Source organism: Salvelinus namaycush, unplaced genomic scaffold (genome assembly GCF_016432855.1).
Source record: "Salvelinus namaycush isolate Seneca unplaced genomic scaffold, SaNama_1.0 Scaffold275, whole genome shotgun sequence".
NCBI classification, from domain to species: domain Eukaryota; kingdom Metazoa; phylum Chordata; class Actinopteri; order Salmoniformes; family Salmonidae; genus Salvelinus; species Salvelinus namaycush.
Window position 1 is genome coordinate 61,879 of NW_024059619.1, and position 14,319 is coordinate 76,197.

Sequence of the window (14,319 nt, forward strand, 5' to 3'; positions counted from 1 at the left end):
CAAACAACAAATACAGTGGCAAGAAAAAGTATGTGGACCCTTTGGATTTCTGCATAAATTGGTCATAAAATCAGATCTGATCTTCATCGAAGTCACAACAACTGACAAACATAGTGTGTTTAAACTAATAACACAAATTATTGTATTTTTCTTGTCTATATTGTATACATAATTTAAACATTCACAGTGTAGGTTGGAAAAATTATGTGAAACCCTAGGCTAATGACTTCTCCAAAAGCTAATTGGAGTCAGCTAACCTGGAGCCCAATCAATGAGACGAGATTGGAGATGTTGGTTAGAGCTGCCCTGCCCTATAAAAAACACTCACAAAATTTGAGTTTACTATTCATAAGAAGCATTGCTTGATGTGAACGATGCCTCGAACAAAATAGATCTCAGAAGACCCAAGATTAAGAATTGTTGACTTGCATATGTAACAGTATAACTTTCGTCCGTCCCCTCACCCCAACCCGGGCTCGAACCAGGGACCCTCTGCACACATACACAACTGACAGCCACGAAGCATCGTTACCCATCGCGCCACAAAAGACACGGCCCTTACAGAGCAAGGGGAACAACTACTTCAGGTCTCAGAGCGAGTGACAAAACCCGATTGAAACGCTATTAGCGCACACCACTGCTAACTAGCTAGCCATATCACATCGATTACACATAAAGCTGGAAAGGGTTACAAAAGTATCTCTAAAGCCTTGATGTTCATCAGTCCACGGTAAGACAGAGTGTCTATAAATGGAGAAAGTTCAGCACTGTTGCTACCTACCTAGGAGTGGCCGTCCTGCGAAGATGACTGCAAGAGTACAGCGCAGAATGCTCAATGAGGTTAAGAAGAATCCTAGAGTGTCAGCTAAAGACAAAAAAATCTCTGTAACATGCTAACATCTCTGTTGACGAGTCTATGATACTTAAAACACTAAACAAGAATGATGTTCATGGAAGGACGGAAGAAGCCACTGCTGCCCAAAAAAAACATTGCTGCACGTCTAAAGTTCGCAAAATAGCACCTGGATGTTCCACAGCGCTACTGGCAAAATATTCTGTGGACAGATGAAACTACAGATGAGTTGTTTGGAAGGAACACACAACACTATGTGTGGAGAAAAAAAGGCACAGCACACCAACATCAAAACCTCATCCCAACTGTAAAGTATGGTGGAGGGAGCGCCATGGTTTGGGGCTGCTTTGCTGCCTCAGGGCCAGGACAGCTTGCTATCATCGATGGAAAAATCAATTCCCAAGTTTATCAAGACATTTTGCAGGATAATGTAAGGCTATCTGTCTGTCAATTGAAGCTCAACAGAAGTTGGGTGATGCAACAGGACAACGACCCAAAACACAGAAGTAAATCAACAACAGAATGGCTTCAACAGAAGAAAATAAGCCTTCTGGAGTGGCCCAGTCACAGTCCTGACCTCAACCCGGTTGAGATGCTGTGGCATGACCTCAAGAGAGCGCTTCACACCAGACATCCCAAGAATATTGCTGAACTGAAACAGTTTTGTAAAGAGGAATGGACCAAATTTCCTCCTGACTGTTATGCAGGTCTGATCTGCAACTACAGAAAACGTTTGGTTGAGGTTATTGCTGCCAAAGGAGGGTCAACCAGTTATTAAATCCAAGGGTTCACATACTTTTCCCACCCTGTACTGTGAATGTTTACACGGTGTGTTCGATAAAGACATGAAAACTTATAATTGTTTGTGTGTTATTGGTTTAAGCAGACTGTCTATTGTTGTGACCTAGATGAAGATCAGATCAAATTGTATGACCAATTTATGTAGAAGTCCAGGTAATTCCAAAGGGTTCATATACTTTTTCTTGCCACTGTATCTGTACCAATCCCTTTAATGTTTCCTTACTGTTCACATTTTCCATGTATTATGTCATGTGTGTGTGTTTTGTATCAACTGCACAGTTCATAACGGCTTACTTCTTCTTGGCGATCCCTTTGTCGAGTGGAGCCTGTCGCGTTGACGGCCCACCTCTCTCCACTGAGTTGCCGCGGCGACAGCTCTGCTCTCCAGCCCCGGGGGAGGATGAATCTGATTGGGCCGTTTCACAGACCACCTGGAAACCCTGCAGACAGAGCAAATAAGAGCCTGTCAGTCAAGAGGCTTTTAGTCTCTTCTAATCAGATGCTACACACACACAGAGATCATACCAGCAAGGGGATTTTTTTTAAACCTTTATTTAACTAGGCTAGTTAAGTTAACTAGTTAAGAATAAACTATTATTTACAATGTCGGCCTACCCCGGCCAAACCCAGACAATGCTGAGCCAATTGTCCGCCGTCCTATGGGACTCCCAATCATGGCTGGATGTGATACAGCCTGGATTCGAACCAGAGACTGTAGTGACACCTCCTGGGGGGGGGGGGGCGGGGGGGCTGGAGGAGGGGTGTCTCACTGCTGCCTGAGACGAACACTCACCATGGGGGCTTGGTTTCTGGACCCACAGGGGCTAAACTGGTTGTTCACCGGGGAGTTCCTCTTGGCTGTTGACAAAACAGGTGGTAGCTTACAGAATAGAATCCAATAGAATAGAATCTAATAGAATAGAATCTAATAGAATAGAATCTAATAGAATAGAATCTAATGGAATAGAATAGAATGCACTCTTAATAAAAAGGATTCCAAAAGGGTTCTTTGGCTGTCCCCATAAGAGGTCCTTTTGAAGAACCCTTTTCGTTTCCAGGAACCCTCTATGGAAAGGGCAGAAGATTCCTTTTAGGGTCTAGACTATGTAGAATAAACTAAAATATCACTTTTGTTACTATGGTATTTGGTGTGGATATTACTAATGTCTCATGTAAAACAGCAGAGTAGAACTCAGATGATTCCATAGAGTCAGTACTACATGCTTTCTTTGGTGTCCTCTGGGTGTCTCACCTGTCACAATGTTCCTCACAGGCTTGATGAGGGCAGAGAAGGCGGGGACGTCAGGTTGCCGGTGCTCCCACATTGGCTGCCATATGATGAGACCACTGACCAATCGGAAAGTCAGATCAGACTCCTAGACGACACAGCGAAAAAGTTTACATACACACACACACAGACACATACACACACACAGACACGCACGCACAGTAGGGAACCAAAGCATTCCCCAGAGCCATGAAACACAACCGCAGCATCTATACACACAGATCAACAGGAAGTCCAGCAGGATGGATGAATCAGAGGTACCTTGATGCGGTGAATGAGGGGAGCAAAGAGGAAGACAAACAGCTCCACGGTGGCCATGCTCTTGTGGAAGAGCTTGGTGCGGGCGTGCTCATCCTCCTCCAGGGACCCGCTGCAGCGTGGCGCTCCTGACCCAGAACCGGTGCCTGATCCTGGGCCACCTTGGCCACCTCTGGCTGGCGGGGAACCCTGGTTCCCAATCCCCATTGGCTGGAGGAAGGCTGAGCTGCTGCTGCCCCCCGACCATCCGTGGCCCAGGCTGGGCTCCTGGTTGCACTCCTGGGCCGCCTCCAGTAGCATCCAGTGGAGGGTATGGAGCAGCTTGGTCTCCGCCACGCCCAGCTTGTCCTGGTGACCTGGGGTTAGAGGGGGGTTAGGGGTGAGGGGTCAGAGCAGGGGTGTCAAACATATGGCCTGTTCAATGCGGCCCACTGGTGGTTTGATCACAGAGTTTCTAAACTCAGAGGCCCAACATTGCAATACTTCCGGGAATGCTTTGCGGAGCAAATAAAACCAAATCGAAACTGTGTAGAAATTATAATGGTCCTACATGTACAGTCTCTACACTCTGTCCAGCTTGATAACAGTCATTTATAGTCTCTTCACTCTGTCTAGCTTGATAACAGTCATTTATAGTCTCTTCACTCTGTCCAGCTTGATAACAGTCATCTATAGTCTCTTCACTCTGTCCAGCTTGATAACAGTCATTTATAGTCTCTTCACTGTCCAGCTTGATAACAGTCATCTATAGTCTCTTCACTCTGTCCAGCTTGATAACAGTCATCTATAGTCTCTTCAATCTGTCCAGCTTGATAACAATAAGTTATAGTCTCTTCACTCTGTCCAGCTTGATAATAGTCATCTATAGTCTCTTCACTCTGTCCAGCTTGATAACAGTAATTTAAAGTCTCTTCAATCTGTCCAGCTTGATAACAGTCATTTACACTGCATTTGGAAAGTATTCAGACCCTATGACTTTTTCCACATTTTGTTATGTTACAGCCTTATTCTAAAATTGATTAAATTGTTTTTTCCCCCTCATCAAACTACAAACAATACCCCAGAATGACAAAGCAAAAACAGGTTTTTAGAAATTTTTGCAAATGTATTACAAATAAAAAAACATATATATCATATTTACACAACTATTCAGACCCTTTACTCAGTACTTTGTTGAACCACCTTAGGCAGCAATTACAGCCTCGAGTCTTCTTGGGTATGACGCTACAAGCTTGGCACACCTGTATTTGTGGAGTTTCACCCCTTCTTCTCTGCAGATCCTCTCAAGCTCTGTCAGGTTGGATGGGGAGCGTCGCTAAACAGCTATTTTATGGTCTCTCCAAAGATGTTAGATCGGGTTCAAGTCTGGGCTCTGGCTGGGCCACTCAAGAACATTCAGAGACTTGTCCCGAAGCCACTCCTGCGTTGTCTTGGCTGTGTGCTTAGGGTCGTTGTCCTGTTGGAAGATGAACCGTCACCCCAGTCTGAGGTCCTGAGTGCTTTGGAGCAGGTTTTCATCAAGGAATTCTATGTACTTTGCTCCGTTCATCTTTCCCTCGATCCTGACTAGTCTCCCAGTCCCTGCCGCTGAAAAACATCCCCACAGCATGATGCCGCAACCACCATGCTTCACTGTGGAGATGGTGCCAGGTTTCCTCTAGACGTGACGCTCAGCATTGAAGCCAAAGACTTCAATCTTGGTTTCATCAGGCCAGAGAATCTTGTTTCTCATGGTCTTAGAGTCCTTTAGGTGGATTTTGGCAAACTCCAAGCAGGCTGTCATGTATCTTTTACTGAGGAGTGGCTTCCGTCTGGCGACTCTACCATAAAGACCTGATTGGTGGATTGCTGCAGAGATGGTTGTCCTTCTGGAAGGTTCTCCCATCTCCACAGAGGAACTCTGGAGCTCTATCAGAGTGACCATCGGGTTCTTGGTCACCTCCCTGACCAAGGCCCTTCTCCCCAGATTGCTCAGTTTGGCCTGGCGGCCAGCTCTAGGAAGAGTCTTTGTGGTTCCAAACTTCTACCATTTAAGAATGATGGAGGCCACTGTGTTCTTGGGGACCTTCAATGCTGAAGAAATGTTTTCGTACCCTTCCCCAGATCTGTGCCTCAACACAATCCTGTCTCGGAGCTCTACGGACAATTCCTTCGACCTCATGGCTTGGTTTTTGATCTGACATGCACTGTCAACTGTGGGACCTCGTAGACAGGTGTGTGCCTTTCCAAATCATGTCCAATCAATTGAATTTACCACAGGTGGACTCCAATCAAGTTGTAGAAACATCTCAGGGATGATCAATCGAAACAGGATGCACCTGAGCTCAATTTCGAGTCTCATAGCAAAGGGTCTGAATACTTATGTAAAGAAGGTATTTCTGTTTTTATTTGTAATACATTTGCAAACATTTCTAATAATCTGTTTTTGCTTTGGCATTATGGGGTTTTGCGTGTAGATTGTTGAGGAAAAAACATAATTTAATCCATTTTAGAATCAGGCTGTAATGTAACAAAATGTGGAAAAAGTTAATGGGTCTGATCACTTTTCACTCTTTCCAGCTTGATAACAGTCATATATATTCTCTTCACTCTGTCCAGCTTGATAACAGTCATATATAGTCTCTTCACTCTGTCCAGCTTGATAACAGTCATCTATAGTCTCTTCACAGCTTGATAACAGTCATCTATAGTCTCTTCACTGTGTCCAGCTTGATAACAGTCATCTATAGTCTCTTCACTCTGTCCAGCTTGATAACAGTCATCTATAGTCTCTTCACTGTGTCCAGCTTGATAACAGTCATCTATAGTCTCTTCACTCTGTCCAGCTTAAAAACAGTCATTTATAGTCTCTTCACTCTGTCCAGCTTGATAACAGTCATCTTTAGTCTCTTCACTCTGCCCAGCTTGATAACAGTCATCTATAGTCTCTTCACTGTGTCCAGCTTGATAACAGTCATATATAGTCTCTTCACTCTGTCCAGCTTGATAACAGTCATCTATAGTCTCTTCACTCTGCCCAGCTTGATAACAGTCATCTACAGTCTCTTCAATCTGTCCAGCTTGATAACAGTTATCTATAGTCTCTTCACTCTGTCCAGCTTGATAACAGTCATCTATAGTCTCTTCACTGTCCAGCTTGATAACAGTCATTTATAGTCTCTTCACTCTGTCCAGCTTGATAACAGTCATCTACAGTCTCTTCAATCTGTCCAGCTTGATAACAGTCATCTACAGTCCCTTCACTCTGTCCAGCTAGATAACAGTCATTTATAGTCTCTTCACTCTGTCCAGCTTGATAACAGTCATCTATAGTCTCTTCACTCTGTCCAGCTTGATAACAGTCATCTATAGTCTCTTCACTCTGTCCAGCTTGATAACAGTCATCTATAGTCTCTTCACTCTGTCCAGCTTGATAACAGTCATTTATAGTCTCTTCACTCTGTCCAGCTTGATAACAGTTATCGATACGAAAGCTAGACAGTCAGGGAGCATCAAAAATTCCAAAAGTGACAGATAGAGGACTCTTTTTTTACACATTTTGACGTTTAAGTATGGCCCGCGGGGCAAAATAAGTTTTTATTTATTTATTTCACCTTTATTTAACCAGGTAGGCAAGTTGAGAACAAGTTCTCATTTACAATTGCGACCTGGCCAAGATAAAGCAAAGCAGTTCGACACATACAACAACACAGAGTTACACATGGAGTAAAACAAACATACAGTCAATAATACAGTAGAAAAATAAGTCTATATACAATGTGAGCAAATGAGGTGAGATAAGGGAGGTGAAGGCAAAAAAAAGGCCATGGTGGCAAAGTAAATACAATATAGCAAGTAAAACACTGGAATGGTTGATTTGCAGTGGAAGAATGTGCAAAGTAGAGATAGAAATAATGGGGTGCAAAGGAGCAAAATAAATAAATAAATACAGTAGGGAAAGAGGTAGTTGTTTGGGCTAAATTATAGATGGGCTATGTACAGGTGCAGTAATCTGTGAGCTGCTCTGACAGCTGGTGCTTAAAGCTAGTGAGGGAGATAAGTGTTTTCAGTTTCAGAGATTTTTGTAGTTCGTGCCAGTCATTGGCAGCAGAGAACTGGAAGGAGAGGCGGCCAAAGGAAGAATTGGTTTTGGGGGTGACCAGAGAGATATACCTGCTGGAGTGCGTGCTACAGGTGGGTGCTGCTATGGTGACCAGCGAGCTGAGATAAGGGGGGACTTTACCTAGCAGGGTCTTGTAGATGACCTGGAGCCAGTGGGTTTGGCGACGAGTATGAAGCGAGGGCCAGCCAACGAGAGCGTACAGGTTGCAGTGGTGGGTAGTATATGGGGCTTTGGTGACAAAACGGATGGCACTGTGATAGACTGCATCCAATTTATTGAGTAGGCTATTGGAGGCTATTTTGTAAATGACATCACCGAAGTTGAGGATTGGTAGGATGGTCAGTTTTACAAGGGTATGTTTGGCAGCATGAGTGAAGGATGCTTTGTTGCGGAATAGGAAGCCAATTCTAGATTTAACTTTGGATTGGAGATGTTTGATGTGAGTCTGGAAGGAGAGTTTACAGTCTAACCAGACACCTAGGTATTTGTAGTTGTCCACATATTCTAAGTCAGAGCCGTCCAGAGTAGTGATGTTGGACAGGCGGGCAGGTGCAGGCAGCGATCGGTTGAAGAGCATGCATTTAGATTTACTTGTATTTAAGAGCAATTGGAGGCCACGGAAGGAGAGTTGTATGGCATTGAAACTCGCCTGGAGGGTTGTTAACACAGTGTCCAAAGAAGGGCCAGAAGTATACAGAATCGTGTCGTCTGCGTAGACGTGGATCAGAGACTCACCAGCAGCAAGAGCGACATCATTGATGTATACAGAGAAGAGAGTCGGTCCAAGAATTGAACCCTGTGGCACCCCCATAGAGACTGCCAGAGGCCCGGACAACAGACCCTCCGATTTGACACACTGAACTCTATCAGAGAAGTAGTTGGTGAACCAGGCGAGGCAATCATTTGAGAAACCAAGGCTGTCGAGTCTGCCGATGAGGGTGTGGTGATTGAAAGAGTCGAAAGCCTTGGCCAGGTCAATGAATACGGCTGCACAGTATTGTTTTTTATCGATGGCGGTTAAGAAATCGTTTAGGACCTTGAGCGTGGCTGAGGTGCACCCATGACCAGCTCTGAAAACAGATTGCATAGCAGAGAAGGTATGGTGGGATTCGAAATGGTCGGTAATCTGTTTGTTGACTTGGCTTTCGAAGACCTTAGAAAGGCAGGGTAGGATAGATATAGGTCTGTAGCAGTTTGGGTCAAGAGTGTCCCCCCCCTTTGAAGAGGGGGATGACCGCAGCTGCTTTCCAATCTTTGGGAATCTCAGATGACACGAAAGAGAGGTTGAACAGGCTAGTAATAGGGGTGGCAACAATTTCAGCAGATAATTTTAGAAAGAAAGGGTCCAGATTATCTAGCCCGGCTGATTTGTAGGGGTCCAGATTTTGCAGCTCTTTCAGAACATCAGCTGACTGGATTTGGGAGGTGAAATGGGGAAGGCTTGGGCGAGTAGCTGTGGGGGGTGCAGTGCTGTTGACCGGGGTAGGGGTAGCCAGGTGGAAAACATGGCCAGCCGTAGAAAAATGCTTATTGAAATTCTCAATTATAGTGGATTTATCGGTGGTGACAGTGTTTCCTGTCTTCAGTGCAGTGGGCAGCTGGGAGGAGATGTTCTTATTCTCCATGGACTTTACAGTGTCCCAGAACTTTTTTGAGTTTGTGTTGCAGGAAGCAAATTTCTGCTTGAAAAAGCTAGCCTTGGCTTTTCTAACGGCCTGTGTATATTGGTTTCTAGCTTCCCTGAAAAGTTGCATATCACGGGGGCTGTTCGATGCTAATGCAGAACGCCATAGGATGTTTTTGTGTTGGTTAAGGGCAGTCAGGTCTGGAGAGAACCAAGGGCTATATCTGTTCCTGGTTCTACATTTCTTGAATGGGGCATGCTTATTTAAGATGGTGAGGAAGGTATTTAAAAAAAAATAACCAGGCATCCTCTACTGACGGGATGAGATCAATATCCTTCCAGGATACCCCGGCCAGGTCGATTAGAAAGGCCTGCTCGCTGAAGTGTTTCAGGGAGCGTTTGACAGTGATGAGTGGAGGTCGTTTGACCGCTGACCCATTACGGATGCAGGCAATGAGGCAGTGATCGCTGAGATCTTGGTTGAAAACAGCAGAGGTGTATTTAGAGGGCAAGTTGGTTAGGATGATATCTATGAGGGTGCCCGTGTTTACGGTTTTGGGGTGGTACCTGGTAGGTTCATTGATAATTTGTGTGAGATTGAGGGCATCAAGCTTAGATTGTAGGATGGCTGGGGTGTTAAGCATGTTCCAGTTTAGGTCGCCTAGCAGCACGAGCTCTGAAGATAGATGGGGGGCAATCAGTTCACATATGGTGTCCAGAGCACAGCTGGGGGCAGAGGGTAGTCTATAGCAGGCGGCAACGGTGAGAGACTTGTTTTTAGAGAGGTGGATTTTTAAAAGTAGAAGTTCAAATTGTTTGGGTACAGACCTGGATAGTAGGACAGAACTCTGCAGGCTATCTTTGCAGTAGATTGCAACACCGCCCCCTTTGGCCGTTCTATCTTGTCTGAAAATGTTGTAGTTAGGGATGAAAATGTCAGAATTTTTGGTGGTCTTCCTAAGCCAGGATTCAGACACGGCTAGAACATCCGGGTTGGCAGAGTTGGCAAAGTTTGACATCCCTGGGTCAGAGATTAGTGTTTGATTGGTGTGATGGGATACATGGGTGTGTGTGGTGGGAGGGGGGGGGGGGTGTATTACTGTATTCCTGTCTGTGTGTGTCTGTATTACTGTATGCGTGTCTGTATTACTGTATGCGTGTCTGTATTACTGTATGCATGTATTCGTGTCTCTATTACTGTATGCCAGTCTGTATTATTGTATGTGTGTCTGTATTACTGTATGCATGTCTGTATTACTGTATCCGTGTCTGTATTACTGTATGCATGTATTCGTGTCTGTATTACTGTATGCCAGTCTGTATTATTGTATGCGTGTCTGTGTGTGTATTACTGTATGTGTGTGTGTATTACTGTATGCATTACTGAATGTGTGTGTTTATTACTGTATACATGTGCATGCATGTGCGTGTCTGCGTCCATGTGTGTGTGTGTGTGTGTTTACCCAGCTTGTTCCTGTTAGAGAGCAGGATGGCGGTGCAGTGGAGCACGTGGGGCATGGCGACCTGGACCAGCTCCCAGCGAGAGATGCTCTGGATGGCCTCGGACAGCACCGGGGAGAGCCCGTGGAGCTTGTTCTCCACCAGCACCCGCTCAAAGGACTAGGAGAGAGACACAGTGGCCCGTATTCATTAAATGTCTCCGAGTAGGAGTGCTGATCTGGGATCAGGTCTCCCTGTCCATGTAATCTTATTTGTTATTATGTAAAAGGTAAACCTGATCCTAGATCAGCACTCCTACTTGGAAATGCTTCATGAACATGGGCCAGTGAGACTCTGAGCCAGAAACTGAAGGGCCATTGAATGCCAGTGGATGTGGCCCATATGTGTCCTCAAGCAAAGTAATATGCCTTGGAGAAAGCAGCAAGCCTGAGTTATTGCCCAATTTACTATTTGGTCATACACTCAAAGACGTGTTATTACAATGTATAGATTCAATATAAAGATGAGTTTGAACTAGCTACAATTCATAGTAATAACAGTTTAACCAAACGGGAAAGGTACAGAATAGAACAGAACAAACTCCAATCCGCTAAATGCAATTGGAAAATGCTCCCCTAATTCGCCGGTGCGGTGAGGCCGCGGGAGAAGCGGAGCGATGATTCATTGTAATCATAACTATTGCATTGAGAAAATGGCTTACCACACAAGATGCCTCGTATTGTTTCCCCAACTTCGGCCTCAGAAACGCGCTGCAATCATGAAAACATTGGGGCGTGTTTAATTTTCATTACATCATTGTTTGAAAATAATATCATTAGCTACATAGGGTAAATTGAATAGGCTGTGACGCAAATGTTGGAGCTAGACCGCCACACGTCTTCGTGCAAGTGGCCAGTGGTGTCATCCAAATGATCAAATATGATCTCTTATACCGCTCATAGCCTAGCCCTACCTCTAGAAATAACAGTGAGCATACTGTATACATGGCAGATGGCTTCAGCCGTAGGTTACAGCGGATGCATGATAAGGCAATCACCTTCACCTTTTCCCAACCATGTCTACAGGTGTGACATCTTAGCCTGCCCCTCCCCCTCCTCTAGAACGAGAACTATCTGTTTTTCTCAGGGTTTTTTCTTTTCATCTTGTTGTATGTTTGGATGTATTGAATAGGCTACAATAGCCTAACCAAATGAACTGACGCATAGCCTGATATGACAACCCTGTCAATGGGTGTATAAGGAGTCAAATGATTGACACTCACATAAAAACCTTCTATACAGATGTAACACATATTTTAATGTATAACCTAAGGGAGCGAGTTAGCTTGGTTGACATATAATCTCACCCCCGTATATTCTGAGCAGCGGCAAACACCTGTTATCAATGGCTGTCACGACACTAACCTGGTCTGCCTCCATAAGAAGTTCTGGATCGGGAACGGTATACCCTTGCCGCACTCCGTGTCGGTCTCATCCAGGCTTTTCCGCTTCACCATCTTGTCGACTTGCCGCGGTCCAAACGTAGCTGGGTCCGGGCGTCCCAGGTGATGTGATGCCTCACGACATGATTCCGTTCGGCTTGTGTAAAATGGCTGCAAATGTCGGCGGTGGTAGAGGTAACAGAGCGAGATCTATATGGTTTCAGCACCACCTTCGGAGCAGCGGCAGCGGGGAACGGCAGAGTGATTTATCACACAGCGACGGGGGGGGGGGGGGCTGCTGTAAAAACGCAGTACGACTACTAGGAAGTAAGAACAGAGGTTTTCCTTAACAACATAAGTATGATCAGGTCGGCTCCTGGGAACAGTAGGCTAAACGACGAGGAAAAGCACCAATATAAAAGCAGAATCGGTTTACACACAGCATGCGGCACATTCAGGCTGGAGTATTTCTCCACACATATTTAATCTATCCCCATATGAATAACATCAACAGGTTGTTCAATTACGTTGAAATAAAACCCACCCCTGTTTTGATTACATTAACATTTCATGGTATGACACGTCACTAAAGGGGAATAAAATAACCCACAAATACCTTCTAGTGATATTCACACAATTACGAGTATTGGTTGGCTGTACAGCGCTGTGGGGCGTGTAGACGACCAGAACGTACATCATCTATTAAACGCGTTATCTAATACAATAAAAACACGACCGTGTTCTGACGGGCACAACCTTTTGGCCCAACAACATCTGTTGCATGCAGTTAGCCTTCCCAAATGACATGAATTACCCTTTACATAATCTCTTCCCTGTCCTCTCTGTTCTCTCTTTCTCTCTCTCTGTCTGTCATTCTGTCATTCTCTCAGTAGCATGCAATCTAGCCCTCACAGTCCCAATAACATAACGCAGACACATTTATGACAGCATTTTAAAAACAGCTCGTTCTTTTTGGGAAGATCCAGAAAATGTTTCAAACGAATGTATTTCATTCATTTTATTATTTTATTCCTGTTGTTATTATTCTGTGTTTTGTCAACAGCATTGTTTCAAACATTGGAAAGTGTGCACATCTACATGGTCTCTTTAAATACACTTAAACAGGCAAAGGGTTGTGGGAGGAGGAGGGAAGAACGGGTTTGAGAAAAACACTGAAGGGTAACCAACATGTGTAAATTGGGGGTGGGAGGGAGGGTATCACAAATGGCGACAGATAAAAATAAGCTAGAACATTTTTATCAAACACGTACAAGTTGAGAACGACTTCCTTTTCCTTCCACTACATCCCTTCATTACTTGAACCTCCTTTCCTTAGAAAGTCCCGTCCGTACGATCCGACCGGGACATTTTCACAGTGTACACCATAGCTGCTATTTTCATGGAATGTTTATTTAAATATAAAGCTTCAGACACTTTCTGCGTAGTTACACAAGCGACTGCAGGCCCTTAGCTCATTCAAGGTCCATGTTCTTGCTACTCTAAACGTAGGAGAAAGGCTTATTGGAAGCAAACGTGTTAGTCTAAGGCTGGTACAAAGCGGTTATAGTCTGTGTTCACTGAATAGACACAGTATAGTCCCTAGCTACAGTGTTCACTCTCTAGATCTTTTATGTCTATAACTCTGTGCTATTAGGTCACTCACTGGCTTTTGTCAGCATAATCATCAGCATAATAGCGACTGTTTCGTGAAAAAAACAGAGCTACTGTATGTAAAATGAATGCTCACATCACTGAAGCAGAAAAGCAGCCTGATGGCTTGTGGAAGAGGTCTATTGGAAAGCTAGGATTTTATAGCATTGTAACTTGACATGACTGCAATGTGTAGCCACAGCATGTGCTAGTTCAGCCACCGTGACATCAACACTACCATTTGCACTATTAATGAGATTAAAAAAACTCAACAAAACCAAATTTTGTCCAATAATTCAGCAAATGACATCATGAAGTCATATAGTCACATGACTAAAACAAAATCAATTCTAATAGAAAACATCACATTTTCTGCCAATGAATTGAAACAAGCTTGTCTGAACAGCCATTTCTTACCGTTACAGTTGTAACGTTTTGTATTGAATTGTTGTAGATTAATTGTTGTTCACAAACGTAACAGCCTCCTGTCTACGAGACACATACAGGACCTGGGATACTGGATCATATACACTGCATGATCAAAAGTATGTGGACAGCTGCTCATCGAACATCTCATTCCAAAATCATGGGCATTAACCTCTTTTTTTAAATGTTCACCTAAAATGACATACCCAAATCTAGATGTGGTCCCCCCTTTGCTGCTATAACAGCCATCCACTCTTCTGGGAAGGCTTTCCACTAGATGTTGGTACATTGCTGCAGGGACTTTCTTCCATTCGGCCATGAGCATTAGTGAGGTCGGGCACTGATGTTGGCGATTAGGCCTGGCTCGCAGTTGGCGTTCCAATCCATCCCAAAGTTGTTCGATGGGGTTGAGGTCAGGGCTTTGTGCAGACCAGTC

At 44.4% G+C, this 14,319-nt stretch overlaps 1 protein-coding gene across 1 annotated transcript in view; it reads right to left on the reverse strand.

Annotated features, from left to right (window-relative positions):
- LOC120039489 (protein unc-80 homolog) overlaps positions 1–11,882 on the reverse strand; it is a gene marked incomplete at its 3' end in the record, with an annotated part of 71,924 nt that extends 60,042 nt beyond the window's left edge. Inside the window, exons 1-7 of the mRNA XM_038984900.1 lie at positions 11,791–11,882; positions 11,088–11,136; positions 10,390–10,546; positions 3,204–3,556; positions 2,907–3,030; positions 2,442–2,512; positions 2,011–2,094 (exon numbers count right to left, since the gene is read on the reverse strand). Of these exons, the coding sequence (XP_038840828.1) occupies positions 2,011–2,094; positions 2,442–2,512; positions 2,907–3,030; positions 3,204–3,556; positions 10,390–10,546; positions 11,088–11,136; positions 11,791–11,882 (930 nt within the window). The remainder of the gene's footprint in view (positions 1–2,010; positions 2,095–2,441; positions 2,513–2,906; positions 3,031–3,203; positions 3,557–10,389; positions 10,547–11,087; positions 11,137–11,790) is intronic.
- Positions 11,883–14,319: the final 2,437 nt, after the last annotated feature.